General features: G+C 46.7%; 1 protein-coding gene across 1 annotated transcript in view; it reads right to left on the bottom strand.

Moving 5' to 3' along the window:
* The window catches only part of TUBGCP5 (tubulin gamma complex component 5), a 523,861-nt gene that overhangs the window by 356,267 nt on the left and 141,509 nt on the right, over positions 1-26,085 (bottom strand). Inside the window, exons 8-9 of the mRNA XM_086934193.1 lie at positions 14,035-14,124; positions 254-347 (exon numbers count right to left, since the gene is read on the bottom strand). Coding sequence (XP_086790319.1) covers positions 254-347; positions 14,035-14,124 — 184 coding nt within the window. The remainder of the gene's footprint in view (positions 1-253; positions 348-14,034; positions 14,125-26,085) is intronic.

The following is a 26,085-nucleotide window of genomic DNA, read 5'->3' as shown; positions in this document are numbered from 1 at the left end:
TTGAGCCTGTAGTGAAGACTGAAAACGAATACATTTAAGAGCGCAATTCTACTATGTTAATATTACAGCACCTTACCCTGTTTTCGGTTATTTTTACCCAGTTATTTCATATCAGTTCCTTTTTAAAGTAGCAAAAGATTATCAGTGAGGCAACATGATAATCCACTAACCTAATTCAAGTAGATGGACAATTTCAACAGCGGTAAGCTATATATAAAACCTTAACTATTTGGTAATGCTCTAAATAACTTACATGGGTGACGTGAGTCACTACAATGTCACTTCTGACAGTCACTTTTCCATCATTCAACTGAAAGATAAACATCTTTTTCACTCCTGATAGTAGCCTGAAAATGGAAAAAATTATACTTAACTGGCAGTCAAAAGTCTAAATCCATAGCTCTACATTTCACGTTCATCCGGGAGCGGTTTTTAAGAGTACAATAAATGTGTCACCTGCAACACCAATATGGGAACTTTGAAGAAATCTTGGTAATCCTTGACAAGAATGTCTTCCACAAAGAAATACAGAGCAGAAAACACAGGATTTATTTAGTACAGTGAAAAATCACAATATAGTTTGATCAAATGTAGATAAAGAAAAGGCCTAAAAATCACCGGAAAACTGTATTCTGGAAGAAAAGATAGAATAAAATAATGACATTTCATTGGGGTGACTGTACATTGATCAATCATGCTATCTCAGGTTTAAAGAGTGTTACACAATTCTAAGACAAACCAGGTTAAAACGGTTGTTCTATGCTTTTGATGGGGATGCATGGTTTAAAAGCCTGATCTGCCTTCCATCTCTATCTTCACTGGTTCTTTCACATGATCAGTTTGTGAGCGATACATGTCATAATCAGCTTTTGGTTAAGAAAGATCACTTTTCTTTCTAATTTTCAGGAGAGTACAAGTAGGCTGCTCATTGTGTACATATAGAACCATACAAAATATTGTACAATCTAGGACAAAAAGCCTAGGCCACATAGGGAAATATTAAGCATACATGTTTACGTTTTTTCAATAATAGCAGCAAACCATCCATATTAAACAGCCATGTTTAGCTACAAAACACATATGTGCCATCGGCGACCCGGGGTATCATTATGACTGGGATCAGACATTCAGGTGTGTCTGGTGAACGTTTTTCGATGGTTCTGGACAACTCCCCTGAGTTTGTATTGAATTTTAAAAAAGGGACAAACACGTTAATTATCCAGCACAATTTAAAAAAAAACATTTATGAATATCAAGAATTTCTGAAGGGAGAGGAATGAACTACTTCAGTAATTGCTTGGTGAGCCACACAAGTCTGATCCTCCTCGGAGGTTATTGGTGCTCCCCATTCCCATGACAAATATGAAAAAGTGGTGGAAAACAGTGGACTTTTAGGATAATTCTAGACCAAAAAAAGCACCTGATGACCTGTATGTATGGGTCACATTTCATATGTCATGACTCGGAATCTACTTGGAAAGGACACAGTGGAAAAATGAAAAGTCTACAAATCTGATAATCACGTACTGAGGAGCTAGCCAAATTCTACATTCACAGAGGGCAACGCCACTGCACAATTACACAGAGCATACAGGATCAGCGAGCAGACAGATTAAACAAAGCTTCAAATATAATTCTGTACTGCAATCATTTTTTCCTAGACACCAGATTGTCAGTTCCATAAAATATAGATATTTCACAATGAGACAGAAAAAATTCATTTGGGTGCCGCCAATGCAGATTATCCAGTGTAAATCAGTCAATACCAGCTCTGTGTTTTTGCTCTATTAAAACCTGCCTGCAACAGGAAAGTATTCTGGTGTTTTGTAGTGTCACTTTTTCAGAGTTTCACAATATAGACTTTTTGTTACCCCCATCTCAGTGGTGGTGAGGGTTGTGCTGGGGTATAGAATTTTCTGAACCTCACTAGAACTACTGTGCCTTCTCCCCATCATGGTTCAGCTGGCAAACTGGTTGGAAGCTCAGGAAGCACTCAATGTAGCTTCAGAGCCAGTCCAAAACACTCTCTTCAGAGGTCAGGCTCTGAAGAGAGTTTTCTCCTACTCTCCCTTTTCTCCCCTCACTGCCATTGCCAGTGTGACTGCAGCCTCGTGGTCTGTGTGGACCGATATTACCAGCCTGTGATCAACATACACAAGCAGGGTGCAAAAGGAGAACAGGGTCCTACAGGATAGGGGTGGCACAGTGTGGGGGAAAGGACAGATGAAACTTAACAGTTTGAATATTATAAGCAGGGAATCAAAAGCACAAAGAAGAGGATGGATTTTAGCAATCATAAATTCAGTGATAAGTTTTGCTGAGTGAGTACAGCATACTTCCAGGTTGTCTTAGCCAGCAGGTAATGGGCCTTTGAGCAGACTGTTTGCTTAGGGATGCGCTTGGTGAGTACCATTTTTGGATTCATAGTAGCAAATGGTGAATGATTTTTTAGTTTAAAAAACAATTTATTAATGAATTCTCTGAATATTATGGTGAAGTGTATACCTCCACTGGAGGATTCACAGAGGCAGAAAACGTGGCCAAGCTGCACGATATTCGTATGCTCATACTATCAGAGGACGACCAGTAATACCTTGATTCCCCTCTCACAAACGAAGTGGCGCAAGCGGTTAGGAGAGTGCATTCCGGGAAAGCCAATGGCCCAAACGGTATCCCTGTAGAACTGTACAAACTGAGAGGAAACAGGTTGGCTCCGTTTCTCCATGCTATGTTTGTTGAGAGTAAAGAGGGGGGTCAGCTCCCCTACGATCAACGGGTAGCTAATATCGTCGTTATTCATAAACCAGGGAAGCCTAAGTCACACCGCTTGTCCTACAGACTCATCTCGCTGCTTAATGTGGAGCCTAAAATTCTGGTGAAAATCCTGGCGACGAGATTGGCCAAAGTCATTACCACCCTGGTTCACCCAGACCAGTCCGTCTTTATGCCGCGTCAGAGCACGGCACTCAACCTGCGGAGGCTGCACTGGATATTGGGAGGTGCCCCAAAGATTCGGGAGCCGGCGGTGCTGGTGTCTCTGGATGCCACCATGGCCTTAGACAGGGTCGAGTGGCCCTACTTATTTGCAGTTTTGGGGAAGATGGGCTTCGGCCCTGAATTCATCAACTGGGTCCGTCTCCTATATGCAAACCCCCTCGCCAGGGTGGTGGTGAATAATCGAAGTCCGCAGACTTTTCTCTAGGCAAGGGCATGAAACAGGAGTGTCCCCTGTCACCACTATTATTTGCCCTGGCACTTTAGCTATTGGCGGCGTGGGTCCGGTGGGACCAGTTGATCAGAGGGCTGCGTTGGACACTGGAGTGGGAGGATAAAATTTCACTTTACGCCAACAATATCCTGCTATACCTCACCACACCCAGGGAATCCCTGATCTGCTTTCTTGACATGCTTGCTATATTTGGGAGATACTCCGGTTTCGCGATTAACTGGTCGAAGTCAGTGCTCTTTGTCCTTAAGGGAGATTCCCCGGTGCTCCAGAGTACCTGCCCGATACAGATTGAGCCGGTGGGATTCCAATTCCTCTGAGTTTAAGTGACTCTGGACCCGCGGTTGCAACATGCAAACAACTTAGACCCCCCGCTGAACTGGCTCAGGAGGGACGTGGTGAGATGGGAAGCACTACCACTCTCTCTCCTGGGTAGGGCGGTGATCTTCAAGATGATGGCCCACCCCCGATTCCTGTATGTGCTTCAGAACGCAATGGACCCAGTGCCATCGTCCTATTTTAGGGAAATTGAGGCCCTTCAACGACAGCTTCTTTGGGAGGGCAAACCGCGCATTGCCTTCTCTAAACTCTCCCTTCCCTGGTATGATGGTGGAATTGGCTTGCCAGAACTGTGGAAGTACTATTGGGCCTCCCAGCTAGCGGCGGTGAACCACGCTATCTATGGGTCTCCCGGTGACCCCGGGTATGCTATGGACCGTGGACTGGTGCCAGGGGGCGACTTCACCAGGGCGTTATATCCCAGGGTCCGCCGATTTCACCTCGTCGGACCGTCGGCTCACGCAGTCAGTGTGTGGCACGCAGCTAATCGACATCTTAAATGGGATGGGAAACTCACACTGGCCACCCCACTATGGAACTCTGAGGAGCTGGGCAGCCTGTGTAAAACAAAGGGATTTGATAAATGGGATCTCATTGGGATTACGCAGATCAGGGATGTCTGGGGCAAGAACACAATTCTTACATTCGGTGCCCTTCAGGGAAAGTACCATCTACGGAAGAGTGAGCATTATCGCTACCTCCAGGTTCGGCACGCTCTGTTTACTCATGTCCCCAGAGGCACTACACTCCCAGAAGCCTCCCCTCTGGAGGATCGAGTGTTAGACGGTCAACTCCCGGAAAAGACCTTATCATTAATATATAAAAAAACTCATCAATAACATGGAGGACCCGCTGGTTATTATTAGGGCACAATGGGACACTGATGGCTTGGAATTAGACGATGAGGACTAGAGGGAGGCAGTCTCCTCACCAAAGGTAGTGGCTATTCAGATGAGACTCCGATTAGTCCAGTTAAAGATCCTACATAGGGTCCTACGTCACGGGGCCCCAGTTGGTGCACATGGGTCGGGCAGAGGGTGGGGAGTGTCGGAGGGGGTGCGGGGAGCTTGGAACCTTCATGCATATATTGTGGCACTGTGCAGCGATACAGGACTATTGGAGTAAAATTCATGGCAAGATGCTAGAGGTGTTGGGGGCGGAGAGGACAATGGAGCCTCGAAGATGTGTTTTAAATGTCTGGGAACCCACAGATCTGAGTGTGAATGAGAGACAGTGGGCGACCCTGGCGTGTATGATTGCCAAGCGTAACATTGCCCAGTTGTGGGGTGCTGGTCAACCACCCCAGGTCGGAAAGTGGGTGGAGGACCTGGATTGGTGCGTGCACAGGGGAGAGGTCGGTTTACGTTGCTAGGGGCTGTCCCGCTAAGTGGGGGAAGGTTTGGGGAGCCTGGTACAGGTATTGTGGTGATATTTGTGCTCCTCCAGTTGTTTGGGACGAAGCAGTAGCACAGGAGTCCCCTTGAACCCCAAATGTTATTCTGTATGTATTATCCTGTGGGATGGAAAAGTATATAAAACAAATGTGAAGCGATGTATGTCACCTGATGTTTTAGTTTGTGCTTTTGTTAATAAAAAGATATATATATATTTTTTTAACATTTTATTAAAGAATGGTTTTATAGCATGCACAAGTATGGCTATTCGCCAAGCCCAGGTTTTGTCTTGCCCGCATGAAGGGATGTTCATTCACTTACCTAGGCCCACAAATGTGGAACTCTTTCCCAGCCTCTCTTATGAACTGTCACTCCTTGATTACTCTCCGTAAGATTCTGAAGACATGATTTTTCTAGCTGTCCGCTGCGGTCTCCATCAGCTGCCTCTATCCTGCGTTGGGAGACCCTTTGGGGTAGATGTGCACTTTACAAGTTCCGCTTTATTATCATTACTATTTGTTATTGAAAAATATAGCATTGGGGTGATGTTAACTAATGCCTTTGTTCATAAATGGCTGTAAGTGGCCTAAATATCACTCAAAATTTCAGGCTGGTTGCTCTGGCCCACTTCCTTGCTGACGGGCAGATCCATCATATTTCCAGCTGTTCAACAAGAACAGCTCTCAGATCTCCTGGGCTTTTGTTAATGCTTTGCTGCCTTTCTGCAGGTTGTTCTTGAAGACTGCCACCTGGAAGGTTACATTAAAGAACCTCCTTACATATCATTACACGTATGTATGTATATTACATTTATACAGTGCAAACCTCACCAAAAGGCAGCAGAGTGCTGTACATGGTCAGAGGAAAGCTTAAAGTCAGCAAGTAATAGGAGAGAAAGCGGAGTCGAAGGCGCTTAATACATTGTAATGAAGTGTTCTTTAAAGAGGTGAGTCTTCAACTTTTTCCTAAATTGGAGCAGTGTTGGAGTGGTCCTGATGGATATTGAGATGTTGTTCCAGATCCTGGGTGTATAGAATGGAAAGGCCTGTTTTCTTGTTTTTTCTTTGTTACACTTCTCAGGGCCTTAATACGAGTTCCTCGTAATATCAGGAATTAGGAGTTTTAAGGTATTTAACACAGCTGATAATTATTGTTAATTAACTCAACCTTTGTTAAATTTTGGTAGGTCAAATGTGCCAAAATTCAACAGAGGAAAACATATGGTATTTACTGTATCATTCAGATTTTGGGGCGTTAAACACCAAAATCCGCATGTTATTCTCCACAAACTCATAATAGGCTTTATTTATCACACCTGCTGAACAATAAATTGTTATTTATCATGGGCGATAAATAACGCCTTAGCTCGTAATCAGGCCCTTAGTCTGAAGTCTGATGATGTCCTGGCTGCAGGTGCACCGAGAATGAGCAGGGATGGTGAGCTTGTCTGCAAGATAAGGGGAGGGGGGGCGGTGGTGATGACTTTGTAAATTATGCTGATAGTTTTGAAGATGGTGTGGGCTGTAAAGAGAAGCAATAGAGTTCCATCAGGGTGGGGGTGATGTGATCATACTTCTTCAGGCTGTAGCTAAGATGAGCTGCAGCTTTTAAGAAGCCCCTAAGGGTTGTCAGTGTGGAGTATGAGAGGCCATAGAGTAGAGCATTTTCACAATCCAAATGCAAGTGAACAAGAGCTTGAGAAAAAAATGTTACGTCGCTTTTTGGAAGAAATGGATTGCCTTTCTTTAGACGAGAGAGCTGTACCAGGCTATTTTTGGTTTTTTCTGGCATGGTGTAACTTAAGGAAGTGATTGATGTCCAGGGTGAATCCAAGTGATTTGGCATTCAGTGAGAGTTGGGGTTCGAAACCATCAAGGTTCATGTCATTGAATCAGGTCTGTACTGTATCTTGTTTGTTGTTCTAGGCAAATAAAAGGAATTCAAACTTGCTTGGGTCGAGCTTCAAGTAGGTAGTGGACATACAAACCTTGATGTTGTGCAAACAGTGTTTGCAGCATTGGATGTCTGAAGCAAAGGAAACCTTTAAATAGAGTTGTATATCTTTGGATTCATTCTAAACCAAGTTTCCAATGCTGTAGTATGATGAAAAATGCATTCATAAGTATATATTCAGGATTTAGCTGTAAATTCCAAACTTTGAACACGGTCAGTCTTATTCAGTACATGAGCTCTAGACTGACCCTGCACCCGAGAAGAATATATTCTTATTAGTATAGCTGATATAGTACACTATGTGTTAGTCAATGGAAGAAATTGTCACAAACTAAAAAGACTTCCCAAACAAAAAGTATTAAGCAGTCATATGTTTTGATTGTAGTTATATAAAATCCTTTATTGAAATTCAATTATTCTCCTTTTTCTTGATATTAAAAAAACACTATACAATTGCTTTGCCGCCAACGTGTTTCATCCCTCTTGGGACTTCTTCAGGGCTTATTGTAGTCTGGTTTCTTAAGTTGTTGATAAGTATGGCTCCAAGCCAACCTTAGCAGCAACCACAATAAAACAAAGTGTATTTATTTAGATATGATCCCGAATATGGTAGCAAATCTGTCTTGTTCTTTCTTTATTATAAAGGAGTAGTAAAATCAATCCCCATTGCTCATGAGGATTCTTATATTCTGGCTGGATTATCCCAATTATTAGTTTCGCCTAGAAAAGCTGGTGCTCAGTACTTGTGATCTTTCTTCACAATAGATAAATTGTGCCCTTTAGTGAGTTAGATCAGTAATCATCAATGTTCAGTTCTCTCTTTCCAGTAAATACAGCAATGTTGCTTCCTCTATGTAAACACAATCCACACTGACACTCCACAGTTTCTCCACAATGTAAGACATGTAGCTACAATTGTGGCATTCAGGAGGATTTCCATACCAGATACACAAATGCACCTTTGGTGCCACAGCCAGTTCAGCTGAAAAAACAGGCAGATAAGGGTTGGGAGAAAAGTTAGCCTAACGCCTAGGACGGTCGACCTTGAATCTGGGGAACCGGGTTTGAGTCTCGGCAATGACGCTGAACATCCTGTGATTCTGGGCAAATCACTTAATCTCCCTGTGCCTAACAAAAACAAATGTGTCCTCATGTAATGCAACTGGTGCTATGTAAAGCGCTCTGATACCCGATTCTGGTCAAGTTTGCGCTATAGAAAACTATGTAAAATAAAAAATAATGGATGGAATGCTTACATTAATCTCAGCCACTGGAGATCGCTCGGGCCCTATTCCAGTCCATCATTTTTACCCACCATGTCACTAGAAGATCAGCTCTATTCTTATTGGTACTGAACCTGCTTCTCACCGGAAAAGCCCATCCTAAATTGTCAGGTGAGACATCCTCCAGAACATAGGTAACACAATCTGGTTTTGGCCTATTTGGGCTTGTCAGTTAGGTGCAGATTAAGTCCTATGGCACCGTGAGCAGAGGACCCACGTCCGAGCATACCTGTCGCACTAAGTGCAGCAGCTGGAAAAATATACCAAGGTGATGACAGAATCCTTGAATTAATCTTAGCAACTGACGATCGCTCATGGTCCCATTCCAGTCTATCGTTTTTCACCCACCACTGCACTCTAGACAGAGACTTGCCATATCCTTTTCATTACTGACCCTGCTACTCATGTGAACTGACTATCCCATACTGTCAGGCAGTTCTCCCATTAAGGTTTCTTCTCCTTCTTGAGGTATATCAACCTCTCAAAGCAAGTTGATCTCAAGAAACAGTCATGATCTTGAAATATTTGGAGTAACTAGCCAGGGAATTATCACATACAGCTATACACCTTCTAAAAACAAACCCCCTCACCATAAAAAAAAAACAAAAGCATAAACTAGAGTAGAGAGGTTAAGTGCTACAACAATAATAGAAAAGCCCGCAAAATTACAAAGGAATAGATATTCATCTACAGAAAAAGATCAAGAGATGGAGATTGAGAAAAGGGATATCACTGACTAAAAAAAGTACGTTAGGCACTACGAAAAAATATTACACTCAACAGCAGATGATCAGTGACTCAGTGAATAAGGGAAAAATATTTTTTTTTACTTAAAAAAGTAAGTTATTAAAATAAATCAACAGGTGTTCTGAGATCCTTCACTCATGAGCAGGATAATGAGCTGGCTCTGGGTGGCAACAGCTGCTACAATGCACTCTGGAAAGGGGTGCCTCCCAGGTTCTAAGGGGACAGACTCCTTTTGTTTATCTCGGTTGTCAGTGGAAGTATATCAGGCTGCATTTTTACATTCATGCACTCTGTTGGAACTGGTTTGCATTTTGATGCTGCAATGCAGTTCTAGGACTTTAAGTTGAAAAATTATTTGAAATTTTCAGGGAAAAATTGAGCCTCTGTTAGATTAAGCTTCCACTTCATAGATCTGAACATGAGCTCCTGGATTAGTACACTCTACGATGCTGTTTCCATGGAAAAAAATGACATAAAAAGGTGTTACGGGATCCACGCACGCAGCAGGGAATTAGTTTCGCGTTTATGAGAATCAATTTCGATACTGGGGTCCCCCGCAAGACAGTCGGGTGCCGCAGCGCCCACAGACGCTGACTCATGCCAGGTGACACGCAGAAGTATAAACTCATAACGTGGAATATCCGGGGGCTCAAAAATATGGTCAAACGGATCCGGGTGGCACAATACCTTAGGCGGTACAGGATAAGTATAGCCCTACTCCAAGAAACGCACCTATGGGGAGACTGTCTTAAACATGTCCAACGCAGATGGAGGGGCCAATTTTTCGCTACATCCTACTTGGGATTTGCTAGGGGAGCGCTTATTTGGGTGGCACCAGGAGTCCCCTTTAAGGTAGCACACACTAGAAGTGATCCTGATGGGAGGTTTGTGACGGTGGAGGGTACGCTGGATGGGAGCTGTATATGTTTGGTGAATATGTATGCCCGACAGTGATGATGGTGGGTTCGTGAGCCGAGTCTTGGGGCAACTAGATCTGGATCCAGACACGGAATTGATTGTTGCAGGTGATTTCAACTGTACCCTAGATGGAGAGCTAGATAGACATCCCCCAAAACTGGATGTCAAACCTAGAATGAGAGAGGCTGTGGGCCAGATGCTTCAAAACTATGGCTTACTGGATATCTGGCGACACCGTAACCCTGATCGTCGAGTGTACTCGTGACACACACCTGCTGCCAGCACCTATAGTGGACCAGACTATTTCTTTATCCAACAGACGGCGGCGCATCAAATAGCAGAAATGTAATATCTGGCCTGCTATTCGTCCGATCACTCCCTGTTATTACTAACATACTCCCTAGGCCAGCCGAGGTCTAAGGTACCGCTGTGGAAGCTTCACACCGAAGTTTTTGGGGACCCAACTTCCAAAGACGCCATAACAAATGGGTTGGAGACCTATTTTGAGGTGAACTGGGGCACGGCCAGCACCAGGGCAATAGAATGGGACGCGATGAAGGTGGTGATATGTATGTATGTCCACGGAGGTGGGGGTTGAGAAAGTGCTCGAGCGAGACCTACGCCAGCATGAGGAGTGCTTGGCAACACTAGAGAAGGAGCTTCCCACGAACGGGGAGGGGCCGGCTAAATGGGCGGAACTGCTGCGGAAGATAGGGGACATCTGGGACTGGCTAGGTAAATTTAACAGAAATGCGAGCAGGCGCCATTGGTACACAGAGCGGGAGAAGGCGGGACAGCTACTAGCGCATCTGATTCGGGCAGAGACTCAGCCCCACCCGATTCTGACACTGCATGGCCAGGTAGTATTTACACAACATGAGATCAATAATGCATTCCTGATCCATCTACATAGAATTTACTCCGCGCCCGGTTCCCCATGGCACCTGAGGTTGTGGAGGTTTATTTAGCCGAGGTGGACCTGCCTTGCATAGACCCTGCGAGTCAGGAGGCCTTAGGGGCCCCTTTTAGCGGAGAGGAGATACGGGCGGCAATAGCCCATCTGAAGACCGCTAAGTCCCCCGGGATGGATGGCATAGCAGCAGAAATTTACAAAGAATATGGGGGAGTTCTGATCCCTAAACTCCTAGAAATCACGGCGGAGGCCAGCGAAAGCGGTGTGCTCCCAGACTCCATGCGGGAAGCACTGATAGTAATGATTCCCAAGCCAGGGAAGGATCATCTGCTCCCCAGTGCCTATCGACCAATCTCAATGCTGAACGTGGACCTTAAAATCATCAGCCACGTACTGGCAAGTAGGCTCCTCCCATATCTTCGGCGGCTGGTACACAAGGACCAGTCTGGTTTTATACCAGGCAGGAATACTTTGCGGAATATCCACCGTCTCACACAGGTTATGCAATCATTGGAGGGACGGGCCCAACAGAGCACCTTAGTGTTCCACGATTTCGAACAAGCATTCGACTCGATCCAATGGGACTATCTATGGCAGATACTTCTAAAAATGGGACTGGGGGAGAAATTTGTAAAGTGGGTGAAACTGCTCTAAGCCCGACCGGTGGCGAGGTTTCGCACGGGGCGGTATGTGTCGGACACTATACCCATAGCGAGGGGGAGACAGCAGGTATGCCCGCTCTCCCCCTTGCTGTTTGCCCTGGCGGTGGAGCCATTAGCTTGCCATATTTGCAGGGTGCTCCAGGGACAGGGCATATGGGTGGGAGATACGGAGCATATCGTATCCCTGTACTACGACGATGAGTTGGTATACTTGAATCGACCAACCCATTCCTTGCCATCTTTGATGGCTATACTGAAGCAATTTGCCGACGCCTCGGGTCTTTACATCAACAAAGTAAAATCATAGATGTACGCGATCGGCCCGAAGAATGAATGAAACAGAGGACAGCTCCCGGAGATGGAACCTCTGTGGGTAGAAGATACACTGCGATATCTAGGGGTGTGGGTCTGTAGGAATGAGGCCACCTTTTACCAACATAACAAGGTGGAGGATACTCTGGGGTCTTCAGAGTAGTGTTGCCTTTTGGAACACACTTAAACTCTCCCTGATGGGGAAGATCGCCCTGAAAAAGATGGTGGTCCTCCCCTGAAGTCTCTACACAATGCAGGGCTCCTTCTTCGAGCTCCCACATCGGGTATTCAAGGAATTGGATGCACTGCTGGTCCTACTGTTATGGAACAGGAAGTGATGCCGGACTAGCCTAGAGGTCATGAAGCGTTGATGGGGCAAGGGGGTTTTGAAGATTCCAGATCTGGAACTTTATTACTTTGCGTCACAGCTACAACATGCTATAGCCTGGTTGGACATAGATCCCTCCTGGGAGTGGTCCTTACTAGTAGGCACATATGGGGACCGACAGTTGGGTGGACTTCCCTGGTGGGCGGGGGGGGGGGGGGGTCAACAGGAACACAGTCCTCCATTGGTGTGGCTGTTAGCTGCAATATGGAACCGAGTGGTTCGAAGACTGAACCGGGAAAGGCTGTTTGCCCCAGAGACGGATTTCTGGCTTATGCCGCCCTTCGCTCAAATTGGCCAGGTTATGTCATCGGATAAATGGAAAGATGGGGGCTGTCTTATGCTGTCTGACCTCTACCCAGACAACAAATTAATTACCTATCAGAGGCGGTGGCGACCTTCGAGCTGGGTTCAGGACAGTTCCTGCAATATGCCAAAATAGCGGCCACGGCGCGGCAGGTATGGCCCTTGTTCCCGGAGGTTCTGGGGCACACTCATACCCTGGTCACTATGATAACCATGGCTGGGGGGCGGAGGTTTGTTACTCACCTTTATAGGGCGCTGAGAGAAGACAAAAAGATTGGACCCTTAAAAATAGAGTAGAAATGGTAGCGGATGTGTCCGCAGGAGATCACATTCCGGGACTGGGAAAAAATCCACGAGAGTGTGCGGAAGGTATGCAATTGCTTCAAACAAATCCAGTATAACATGGTACACATGACCTACCTCTCACCCAAGCGGCTTCAGGCCATCGATAGTTCCAGGGATCCCCACTGCCCCAGGTGCCGCCATGATCAGGCGGCCTTTCCACATATGGTGTGGCCATGCCCAACGATCCAGACGTACTGGATGGCGGTCCTAGAGGACCTGACCAGGATAACAGGGTGAACAATTGCCATGGACCCGCGTGCATGTCTCTTGGGCCGGATTCCTCGAGATCCTAAATGTAAGACAAGTAGGTGGTTTATGGTTCTGGGACTTGTTATAGAAAGGCGACGTATTGCGATTCATTGGTTAACCCAGCATGGACCGCTACTGGCCGACTGGAGGACAGATGTGAGGGAGTGGGCTCTGGCGGAGGAGGGGAACATGCATAACACAAGGAGGGATAGCAAATTGCCTGAGGTACTTCTGGCATGGGGAGGGATGATCCAAGAAATAGCTGAACAGGCCCTGCAACCCACACATGAGGGCACTGAGGAGACGCCTTCCACAGAGGGGCGGCCCCAGGCCAAAGGGGGAAGTCACAAGAAGACCCAACATGAATACTAAGATGCACGGACCTCTAGTTATACCGACCCGGAAGGGGGGATAGTGGGGGGGGGGCGCTCAGGAGGGTGTTAGGAGGGGGGGGGGGAGTTACATTACAGTTGAGTTATGTTGGAACACACGAAAACGACACGAACAATATAGATTGGGAAACCTCGCAGACGCGAATTTAGCACTAATTGCCTGCATGTATAATTCTTGAAATGTTACCGGCTGAGGCGGTTGAGATGTATCATTGTTTCTCTACATGGTCTGCAGCTGTGGAGGAATAAACTAATAAAGAAATAAAAAAAGAAATTTAAAAAATCTATTTCGATACTGTGATCCAGAAGTACAATTTACTTTTCCTGAAGTGACTGGGACACAAGAGCAACCACCATGAAATCAGACACCTGACAAGTCAAAGCAAAAGTTAAATTTGCATGTCAGAAGTTGCCCCCCGAATTACATTTTGGAATGTTAAAGATTTTGGAAACAGGAAGAAAGGACGCATCGCAAGACCAGAGACATTTTATTTTTTTAAGAATTCACACTAGGCACAAAAAAAAAGAAAATTCTAAAAGCAATTTAAATTTCCCCTGAAACTCAATGTATAACATGCTTCGGCTAGTTGCTTGAACTGTCACTACTTACCACAGCGATTCCCTGATTACTTGTGTTTCAGTGACAAAGGTTCTGTCATCAGGAATATATTGAGGATCACTGGTGCATAAATGGTGGTCCCTACCGAAAAAGAAAAAAAACAATTTCACCTAACTTATTACTGAGAGCTTGTATTTACAGTCAAAGAATTGAAGAAAGCATGATGTTTCCATATAAGAGTAATTCTTTTAAACATTCTGAAGTGCAACGCAATGTGGAGACCTATGGAAAATGAGTAGGTCAAGGACACAATTTGTTATTTTAAGTAAATTCAATTTCATACCTGTATGATAACTAATAACCAAAATTTTGACCCAGCATATCTTTTGTCACCTTAACACACAGCATACAGTTAAGAACAAAAAAGAGAAACAATAGAGCTAGATGTTATAAACCTGTAAGCCAGTCAGAAATTATTCTAGGCTGAACTTTATATAAATCCCTTCATGAGAATACCTTGAGCTAGTGTTACATCAGCAACAAAGTTGGCAACATCAGACCAACCCCAAATCTTTACAAAGTGCTGTGATTTATAAACTTGCAACACAACTTCCTCAAAATGGAAGGCGTGAAGAATCTCTTGAGCCCGGGCACAGCTATCAGGAGGCTACTCCTCTTTCCAACATCGTGCAGTTCTGTAAGATAGTTGTTAGCAACGGTGGTCATGACTAACATGAACACTTGTGGGTTGTAGCTCATCAAAAGCTCACACACAGCTGAGATTGAAAAGAAATAATCTTGTCCCAATAAAGACATTGCTTCAGAAACAACGCAAACATATGAACTCTGCCAGTCATTGGAAGCCTACAACAAGGGAATTGGGCAACCTATTTATAGGGTCACATTCCATTTGGATATTCTGCCAAGGTCACTTAGAAAATGAATAGTGCTAGAGTCGATACCACAACTACAAACACAACTACTTTGACCAGAATCTGTAACCATGCACACCATGTTAAGGCCTGTGCAATAAACCATCTTCTAATCCCTGAAAGAAATAATCATCAAGAGAAATTCAAGCAAATTGTCCCCTGAAAACCAAAAGTACTGCATGAAAATCTAAGGCACAAGTTGCAGATCCTGTTGGTTAAAATAACTAGGGACTTGCAATTAATAGTGGTGAGTGAAAATTTCACCTGAAAAGTGAAACTGAAATTTGCCCCATTTTTATGTCTAGACTAGAGACAGCGGTAGTGGTCTTACCATCTAAATGCATTAAAAACACTGCCTGTCTTTATTCCTTTTCATGCCTCTTACGTCCACCACCCTAAACTTCCTTTTCTTTATCTCACTCTTTATTATTAATCATTCTTGGTGCCATCATCTGCAGAAAATAGGCACTGATTGGATAGTTGTTGGGATGGCTACAAACCAGTGGTTCATAGGAGAAAAAGAAAGTATGGAATCTAGAGCTGTGTGTTAAGTCTGCATATCTCACTGCTAAAGTGTGCATTGCAGGATGTTATCGTACAAGCTGCAGCAAGAACTTGAAATGTTATAACAGGCCTCTGATCAAGCCTCCTCAATTGTAGCTCCTACATTCATTCTGGAACTCCCATCTGTTCTTCTTGCAACTTGTTTTGACTGTGTTACACAAGGAATTAAAACGTGTTTGTTTCAACAAGAGTGTGCTATGGTAATACCCTTGAATTAGCTGGACTGTCTCGCTTTAATTCACATTTGCCATAATGTTCAACGTCCTTTTTAAGTGACATACACATATACACACACACATACAGGCTTCTGGTCAGACATCTTCCTCCACTGGTCTGTTCAGGTGTCTTTCCCATTTTGCATGCGTCTACCATAGTATACAGCATGGGACAATGGGTCAGTCCACTAAGTCATTTTTTTTTGTCTTCTGCCTAAAAGGCAATCCACTTCAGTGTCACTGCTGGGAGGCCAGTCAATGTTTTTATTTATGCTTGTGTTTCATGCTTTTAGGTTTATTTTTGGGATGGGTAATTTTTACTTTTTTTATTTTTGCAGATATATGCGCATCACATTTTTATTAGTTCTACACTTTTTTTGCATAGTCAAAAATATATATATTTTAAAAGTGCAAGCTTGCCAAAGGCAGACATATTTGCTTTGCCAATGCTGGTTTTTCTTTCGCATCCAAAGCGAAATTAAGGTTACTCCGCAGGCAAAAGGAAAAAAAGCCCAAAGCAGCTGCTCTCAAGAGCACTGTTAGGAGCCCAGAAATATAATTAACTTAGGCCCTGATTATGACTAGGGCGGCACCGCAGGTCCGGGGGTCCGATCGCCCTATTACAACTTGGGCAGTAAAACCCCCATTGCACCGCCGCAATCGTCAAGGATCGGAGACCACTTGCAGTGGCGGGGCAGTCTAGAGGGTGCAATATGCTTGTCAGGGCTGCTGCAGTCCCACCAAGCATATTTAAAGTTTCCTCTCTGTCACTGTTTTCATGGCTGTTTCTACTCCATGAAAACCGTGGTGAAGAGGAAAAAAGTGGGCACCACAGGGCCCCCGGTTGCCTCCCAGCCATAGGGTGCATGCAGGGGGGCACATGTGCCCCCCTGTGTGCATGCATCCCAGTACCTGCACGGCATGGACTGCACAAGTCCATGCCGTGCAGGTACTGCTTTGATGTTCCCATTACGGTGCCTATTTCATAGGCACTGCCATGGGACTAGCAAAGAACTGCCCAACAGGGACTATAAAAGTCATAATCTGGCCGGCGGTGTGCACACAGGTTTGCCAGGGTGGGAGCGGGGCAGTCTGGCACCCACACCGGCAAACTCGTAATTGGGCCCTTAGTGTTAAATGCATTTATGTAATAACATTGCTAGACTCCCGAAAGTGCACTTGAAAGCAACTTTCCTAGCAGTGGACTCTGTGTGAGGCGTCGGTCTGCAGACTGCTCCTGGCATTTTAGCAAGCAGGAACCACACACAGGAAAATTGCTTTCAAGCTATGTAAGGGGCCGAGCGTAGAATAACTTTTGAAGTAGTTGGCGGACGCTAGAGGGCGCATGAGCTAATGGCCGCACTTTAGTGAGGCTCTGGCTGCCTGGTCAGAAATATCCTGATTTTATCCTTCCTTCCTGCAGGTGTCCACCTGAAACTTTCAGCGAGTGTGAGCCTATATGTCCTGCAGATCCTGTCCAAGTTTGGAGGCGTTCCGATGTTCGTCGTCGGACTTCGTCGAGTGTGAAGGCTGACCGGGACCCACTGCTGCGGAGGGGCGGTGCAAAAGCCTGGGCGCGTGATCACGCAAGGCTGGGGCTCGCCACGAGGAAAGCAGGCCTCGGACGCAGAGCGGCCTGCCTGGGAAGTGCGGACCCTGCCGAGGCTCGGCGAATCTGCAAGAGCGGTGAGTCTTCCCCGCATGCTGGCCACTACAAAGCGCAGGGGCGCTGAGCGGCGGAACTGAGACCTACTGGGACCGCAAGTGAAGACGGGACCTGCCGCCTGAACCGGGAGGTGGTTGAGCGGGGCCCCGGGCTTGGAACGCGGATTGCCGATAGTGCCCGTGCACCCTCCGCAGGCTCACCGCTGCTGGTGGCTGTGTGCTGGGGGGCGTCAGGAGCCTGCTGTGGGAAACTACCTGAGACCGGACCCCTCACTGGTTGCTACCCGCCGGCAGCATAGTGGAACTCCCCCCCCCCCCCCCCCCGAGCCTTTCCAGCACGATCTGAGAGTATCCCCATAAGGCAGAGGGGACTGCAGGAGCGCAGCTGGGGCGTGTTAAAGGCAGTTGCAGCTACTGAAGACGTACAGCACCCATAGGCGTGTGGCTGTTACACTGTAGTGGATGCGCCGCGTGTCTGGAGGTCCGCAGGGGTGCGCCCTTATCATTAATACTGCGTGGAAGCCATGCGCGGCCTAAGAAACGTATATTAGTAGAAGATCCTGGGCATTGGCCTGTGCTGTTTGACGCCGTGGAAGACGGGGCGAACCCCGGCCAGGCGCTGGGGATTATTGCAGCTGATATCGAGGCACCTCCCACGCAACGCTAGCGGTCGATGCAGGCAGCGGGTAATAGAGGGGCACAGACCTTGCCTACCCAGCAGAGGTGAGAGACGCAGTGGTAGAGTGCTGACTGTGGCGGGACGCCTGCGGAGGGGCTTCGGGGAAGTTATTCTGTCACGGCACGGAACTTGGCTGATCATCATTAGCGCACCACAACCTGCCACACGCACAATAACGCCGAGTGGGAAATCTGACCCCCTCATGTACAATTGCAGATAGCCTCGGTTACTGGGGCTGGAGACACATCATATTGCGGGATCACTTGCGCACTGCTGGACCGCTCCTCGCACGGAAGGTGCTGCCACTGGCGCAAACACTGTACAGGGGAGTACAGATGCAAAAGGGATTGTCACTGGGCAGTGAGGACCGCTCCAATCGCATCTCACCGAGCACCTCAAGCCCCTACAAGCGACGCACAATGGGAAAGAATGACAATAAGCAGCCTAAACTCTCTTTTGAACCCGCGGCCACTAAGAAACAGCTGCGAAACACGGCAGGCGCTGGCGGTGCCCACGGATCATCGGGCAATGTGCCCCCCTCCACGTCCATGACCCCTGAGATGCAAGTAATGATGGAGGAGATGAGGCAGGGCTTCGCCACAATAGTGGACAAGGTGGACCGGCTGTCCTCAAGGATGGATGGGGTTGCACAAAAATTGGAGGTCCATGAGGAACGCCTGACGGAAGCAGAGCGACGCATCTCGGCCTCGGAGGACACATCGACATCCCACGATACGCGCCTATCCAGAATGGACAACATTCTGCGTGTGATAGCGGCGAAGATTGAGGAGTTGGAGGCGAGGAGTAGGCGCAATAACATCCGCGTCATAGGTGTGCCGGAATCCACCAACACTGGACGTATGGAAGACTATGTCGAAAAAATCCTCACAACTGCAGTGGGCAAGGAAGCCTTCTCCAGTCAATTTATTGTCGAAAGAGCACACCGTTCCCTAGGTCCAAGGCCCAAGCCAGGGGCACCACCGCGGCCTATTATCGCCCGGTTGCTTAATTACCGCGACCGCGACGCAGCACTACGGGCGGCGCGGATGAACCAAAACCTGGCGTGTGTAATAACCGACTTTTCCGACCCTTTTTAGAAGGAGGATGATGAATGATGACTCCAGCCTATTATCCCCTATGGTATAGGGATTAGGACTATAAGTAGGACCTATCCATAAGGCACAGTAGTGCATTTTCGTACCCTTTTCTTTAGATCAGGGCTTATAAGCTAAAGCTAGGGGATAGATATATAAGTATTAGGGATGATCCGTCCTTTTGTAAGAGTATTAGTACATTTTCTATGGAGTCATGCATATTTTGGGCCTTGCAGGCCTTAAACGGGACAGACTCCATCTTGCCCTCTGCCCGGTGGCTGGAGAGGCTTTCTAGGTTAAATGTAATGTTTTAGTTTCAAGGTGTTGTTCGCTTGGAGAGAACCGGTTCAGGCTGGCCCTTATCGAAAGACTGTATTTTTCTCCACTCCGAAGACACAACTTCAGGCCGGCCTGCTGGGAACGTGTCCTTGGTACGGGGAGGTACAAGAATTTGGTGGGCGGCAGGTTACTGGCCGTAACTTTCCATGAAGGGACAGCTTCCATATTAGTGATAGTGTTAGGCACTGAGTCAGTCAGTCCGTAGGCGGCAGCTAGCCGTTAGCATCTCTGCCATTAATTATTTCTGCGGCAGACAATCGCCATTTTGAAGTCTGAGAAAAGCCGAGACTCTCTGAGAGCTAGAGAGAGAGAGAGAGAGAGAGAGAGAGAGAGACGGTAGTTAATAACGAACAAGGTTCCAGTGCCTTGGAGGGAAGCAGAGGAGGTTGAGCCTAGCGGTGCAGACGTGTACTTGTGACGGCTGAGGTGGACCCCCGAGACGAGCCAAGACACAGAGAGAGACGAGACGAGAACCTAGATGACTGCCGAGTCCAAACTTCATATTAACCAGGTGATATCTGCCCCTTCCCTTGCGAAGCGCGCACCTTAACCTCTATCTTTTCTTTGCAGCATATATATATATATCGTGTAGTATTGTGTTTATTCTTTATATTGTAATAAATGCCCCCATTTTTGGTGAACCGACATGTGCCTTGTATTCTTGTTCAATCGTTGTGATCTAGTTCTTCTAGTCAGATGTTGTTTGCATGAACGGATGTGGATCCCGGTCAGGTAAGGAATGACTGAACAAGTAGGGAGGCAGAAAACAGTTGATGTCAAGAGCAGAAGGCACACCTTGTGATTCGAACACTACACTAATTTCCATTGCCGTAGTTTTACCCTGAATAGATAATTGCAGATTTCATCCCTGAGGATTCATAGGAAAGTGATCGTCGTTGGTACACGGCGTTAATGAGAGCACCTAAGGATAGGTGTGTAGGTCTGCTGGATTGTAGACCGTGTGTAAATGAGAGCACCGGGGGGGATACGGTGCAGAGGCCTGCCAGATTGTAGGTCGTGTGTAAGTGAGAGCACCCAAGATTGAGGGGTGTGTAGGTCTGCTGGATTGCAGATCGGGTATAAAGGAGAGCACTGGGACTGCAGGCCCACGTGTGTAGACGCGCCGGATTGCGTGTCAAGTGAATAAAGTGCGAAATGGTACATTATCAGACCTGCCCTAGGGTAGACTAGTCTGGGCTTATGTGGCCGCGAGACTAATAGGTGTGAATAGGATGTTGTAGAACCAATGCTTGTTTATTGCTATTTTTCCCATCCTTAGGTACGAGATGTTATACATATGCCTATACCCATTGTAAATACGTTCTAAGGAGGGAGTTGTTTACGTTCCGGCTGGATTAGAGGGGCTCCTAGGAGCGGATTCCATCTGGTCCAAAAATCTGGTCGGTACAGCGTGTGACAGTGTGAACTTCTCAATGTACCCGGACTTCACGCCTATGGTGCAGGAGCAGCGGAAGAAGTTCTTAGAAGTAAAGAAAAAGCTTAGAGACATGCAGGTGGACTATGCTCTCCTATACCCGGCACGACTCAGAGTGACCCATCAGGGCAAACAATATTTTTTCACTACTCCGCAGCAGGTGGAGGACTATATCAAAAAACTCAGCGCTACTAGAGGAGGCAGGCGAAACGAGGAGGATGACGATGTAGACTGAGAACTGTTGGAGCGTGCTGAAGACTGACAATACCTCTCTGTTATAGACTGATTGACCTCATGTCGTTGATCTGGTGCTCGATTCGACTCCTTGGGCCTGAACATGCCCCGTATGTACCAACCTTGTTATGGAATCGAGTTGCAGACTCATTGCTACGTGAACATGATGTGGCTGGGCTGACAGGTCACAAACTATGGTCCGATAATGGGATTGTCATTGAAGTGAACAGGCTGATAGCAAACTTGGTGGAGGTATGAGCTGCGGCTGATAAGTGGACATTCTCACTTGAATGAACTGGCATCTTCTCCACCTAGGGAGGAAGCCATGAGAGACGTTGGCATGATGGACAGGTTCTAATCTGCAGGGGTAATGTATACCAGGCACCACCCCCCCCCCCCCCCCCATCTCTGATTGTTCCCGTATGGCATGTGCGGGGCGGGAGGAGATTATCGGGGTGAATTGGTGCGTACCTCTGATGCCCCCAGAAGGGGATTCCCCACACAGTTCTTCGATGGTTATTGAATGCGGGGTTCAGGGAGGGGGGAGGGGATATGGTACTGGCAAGATTGGGTTGCTTCAGTGGGAGGGGGGAGGATTGGGAGCAAGGGAGTTGGGCTGCTGCATACGGGGGGAGGGGGGGGGGAGTATGACAGCTGGGGTACGGGCTGTTGTGCCTATAGGCAGTGTTGCGGGAGATAGTCATGGTGTGACTGCGGACGTTGGAGCTAGTGTGACTGGAAGCGTTACAGAATGGGAGATGCAAATGCGCCGGACAGCGAGGAGATTTGCACTTGGTACGATACGAGTAAGGGCTGGCAGATTGGCTGTGATTCTTTATCGGGAGAACAATGGTGGGCATGGGTGATGACGCATTGAATAACATCTCAATTTTGTCCTGGAATATACGAGGCCTTAATGACCCCAGGAAATGTAGAAATGTACTTACGTATTTAGATAGACATCATGTGAAGATAGCGTTGCTTCAGGAAACTCACTTGAAACCGCGAAGTGAACCTAAATTTGCATGTAGATGGGCACTTGTAAGAGAGTTCTCTTCTTATTCCACGTACTCGAGAGGTACGGTCATCTTGATCAACAAAGCACTGCCGTTCCAAAAGCTGGGAGCGAGGGTGGACACTGAGGGGAGGTATGTGATCCTATGGGGCAGGCTGGGCACGGATGTGGTCATAATTGTGAATTGTTATGCGCCCAATGTTGACACACCTGGTTTCTTCCTGACATTGTGGGGTCATGTTTTGGAGGTCGAAGCCACACACGTCATCTGGGGAGGGGACTTCAACCTGTCGCTGATTCCTGGGGCAGATAGGTCGGATGGGAGTGGACAATACAACACAAAGGCTCGAGACACCCTGCAGGGTATAATAACTGAGGCAGGGCTAATAGATAGCTGGAGGTTCACGCACCCAGTGACTAGAGAGGGCACGCATTTCACGACCCACGCACGCACATGGGCGAGACTTGATTACTGCTTTATTTCGCGGGGCCTAGCCAATGGTGTCATTAAGGTAAAACATCTGCCTCGGACCTACTCTGACCACTGCCCGGTCTTGGCTATAATTGAGATGCCTGGACTGAACAAATTGCGACCGCCGTGGCGGCTATTCCCCTCCTCCCTTCTTGACCCTGTCTTTAAGCATGAACTTGGTGAGGAGATAGAGGCTTTCTTCCCTAGAAATAAGGGGTCTGTCAACAGTGTGGAGACGATTTGGGAAGCCTTTAAGGTGACTATTAGAGGTATCACGATCGCTAAGAGCTGCGGGATGCTGAGGGACATAGTGCGCACGCTGGCTAAACTCGCTTCAGAAATTAAAGCCCTAGAGGCGGAGATGGTCAAAAACCCCCGCTCTGACCTGGCGCAGGAATTCAGGTCTAAGCTTTCGTCCTTTGAGAAGGAAGCTGCCAGGGAGGTGAAGTTCCGAGGCAAGTACTGGACGGCTAGGCGATACTGCGAGGGGGACCGACCGGGAAAGGTGCTTGCAGCACTCACGAGACACCAGCGCTATGCTACCCATATATTGGAAATCACTAATGGTGAGGGTGGGTCCTATCAGGACACAAAAAGGATACAGGACACCTTCCTACAGCACTACAAACAATTATATTCCACGCAGCAGGAAGGCGAAGTGGAGTTCGGGAACTTCCTTGACCCGAGGCTGTCACTGTTACTAGGAAATGGATTCCGATCCATGTGTAAGCGCATTCACATGAGTACATGGGGGGATTTATTCCAGGACGGGATATTTCGTACCAAAGATCAGATATTTCGGGCGGGTCCCCCGACTCCGATGGAGGTGTTTTACTATATTAGGCTTCGTCAGGGTATGCGTGACATACTCCCCAGCTTCCCAGATGAACCAGGGGTAGTATTGCCCTTGCATGTACTATTGGTGTCAGATGGGAGACATATGGTGTCGAAACTGTATAATAACATCCGAACGCAGCGCCCGCCTGTTAGGTCCAAAGCGCGAGACGACTGGAGCTCTGAACTGGGCGCTGAACTCACCGAAGAGCAGTGGACGTATTGCTGCTCGGTCACGGCACATGTCTCGTCCAGCTGTCGACTGAAAATCATTCATTACAAGTTTATTCAGAGATACTACTACACGCCAGTCAGGAAACTGCGATTTCACCTCTCAGACGATGACAGGTGCGCGCGGTGCCAATCGGAAGGGGCGGGCTTCCTTCATCTGGCCTGGGAGTGTGGAGCGGTACAGGAATATTGGACGCAGGTGCATGCTGCGATTCGGATCATGATTGCAGGCCCTATTCCACTAGACCCGGTGTTGATGCTGTTGGGGTATACCAAAGACATACCCAAAGTGCACCGACGAGTCGTAGATATCGCGTTGCTCCTTGCTAAACGGAGAGTAGCTTGGGGAGGGGCAGGGCACCAAAATTCAAAGAATGGCTGGATGATATCACATACTGCCAAGACCAACATGGCATCTATGCAGACTTAATGCCTGTTCGTTGCAGACCCAAAGATATCTGGTCCCCGTTACAGCTCTACTGGATGTCCCAAGTGACTCACAGTGATACCTCTGAAGAGGAGGGTCAGATAGCGGGCCCTGAACGAATGGATGTCGTCTGGTGCTCGGATACAACTGCAACAAACCTAGCTGATGGGAACAGAGTCTCTCTGCTCGAGGAGTGGCGGGCTGCTCAGCGCCGAGACAGGCCCCCCCGATATCCTAATGCTGTAATCAAGTTGGGATTATACATGCACATTGGGTTCAGTGACTAAGCACATGTAGGGGTGGCCCATGAATGGTTGGAAACCATGCATCACCTCACGACAGGCACCATTCAGGGTACCCACATTCCATTTGCATACACGGATGAGGCGAGAGGACACTCTTGATACTACACGCATGGTACACTAGTGCTAATAGGGATACTGATGGACGCCTGGTAAGGATTGAGTAAGCCACATTTCACGGGCAGTCTGATGCTCGTCCTCTATAATACACATTGCTTGTAACAAACTAAATTTTTGATGGATTAGCCTGCAGGGGTATTGGGTTTTCCCTACTACATGCACCCTCAATGCATTGCTCGCAGTGCCCTGATACTGTTGTCTCCACCCTGCTGACTGATGTGCATTGTTTTGCTGTTAAGGCATGATGTTGTAGTCCAGCCCACAGGAATGTACGCTATTCTAATGATGTACCATGAGTATTAAGCTCTGTCTGATTGTTAATGATGTGACTGTCATGTTTCTCTGTTAACCGCAACAAATAAAGGTTTAATAAAAAAAAAAAAACTTTTGAAGTAGTTACATTATCTATCCCCAACAGTGCTGGACTATCTCACCTCCCAGAGAAACGCTTACCTTTCAGTTGTTTATAGTCTCTACCGGATAATGTAGGGGCTAGACAGATATTGGAGTACTCTTGGGGTACCGGTTATGAAGCCTCATGTTTTTTCAGAAGAGAAGCTGATGTGCTGATGTGTCTTCTTGTAGCTTGTGGCTCTTATATACAAGTCTTCCAGCTACATGAATATGGTTTCCATCTGAGATAGGTCTCTACCACTGCCATGGATGTGGAAAACGTATGCATAGGAAAAGGGGCAACTTAGTAACCTGGGTAACTAGTAACAAAGCAAAATAGTGGTCCCTAAAGGGGAAAGTGCGAACCTCTACTTCCACAGAGAGAGTCATTTAGATCATCAAGAGATTGGTTCAATTTCTCAATTGGACAGTTTTATTTTAATTTTTAACAATCGGAAAAGGATCATTGTGTTTGGTACACACTCTGACAAAGAGTGAAATACTCCAGAATCAATATCAAAATAGTACACAATAATAGTGTACTATTTTATTTTGATTCTGGAGCATTTCACTCTTTGTCAGTGTGTGTATCAAACACTCACTTATTCATCCTGTATGAGTCACTATTTTATGTACATAGATTGTATAGCACCAACGCACTTTACATTCACTTATTTTCACTTGCACTGCGTCGTTGCACTCTTTGGGATCACCTTCTTACTTATAAATCAATGTAAGGATAAAACTACAATGATTTTTTTATTTGTTAATAAACTAAAATAAAACTGTATGGGGGAAGATGTGCTATGGTTCAAGTTGTTTTATCATTCTACTGTAGAATATTACCCATGTCACCGATTACCTAGGCCACTGGAACATTGCCTAGGTTATGGGTAACAGCACAAAGCGCTGTACTTTAACAATAAATTGATGTTTTAATACTGTCAGTTGGCTGTTTTGGAGCTGAGAGTGCGGTCGGCTGGTCTGTTGTAATGGAACTCCAAATAAACCTTTCTGGAAATAGTCTTAAGAGGGTCATGGCGAATCAAAACCGGACAAAAGCCAGATGAGATGCCCTCAATCAAGCATGCTCCTGTGATTCAACATTATCTGTTGGTAGCCATCTTCCTTGAGCAAACAGATCTCACAGC

The sequence above is a fragment of the Lissotriton vulgaris genome, chromosome 8 (assembly GCF_964263255.1).
Source record: "Lissotriton vulgaris chromosome 8, aLisVul1.2, whole genome shotgun sequence".
NCBI classification, from domain to species: Eukaryota; Metazoa; Chordata; class Amphibia; order Caudata; family Salamandridae; genus Lissotriton; species Lissotriton vulgaris.
The sequence above is the reverse complement of the archived record's forward strand: the minus strand, read 5'-3'. Positions and strand labels throughout refer to the sequence as shown.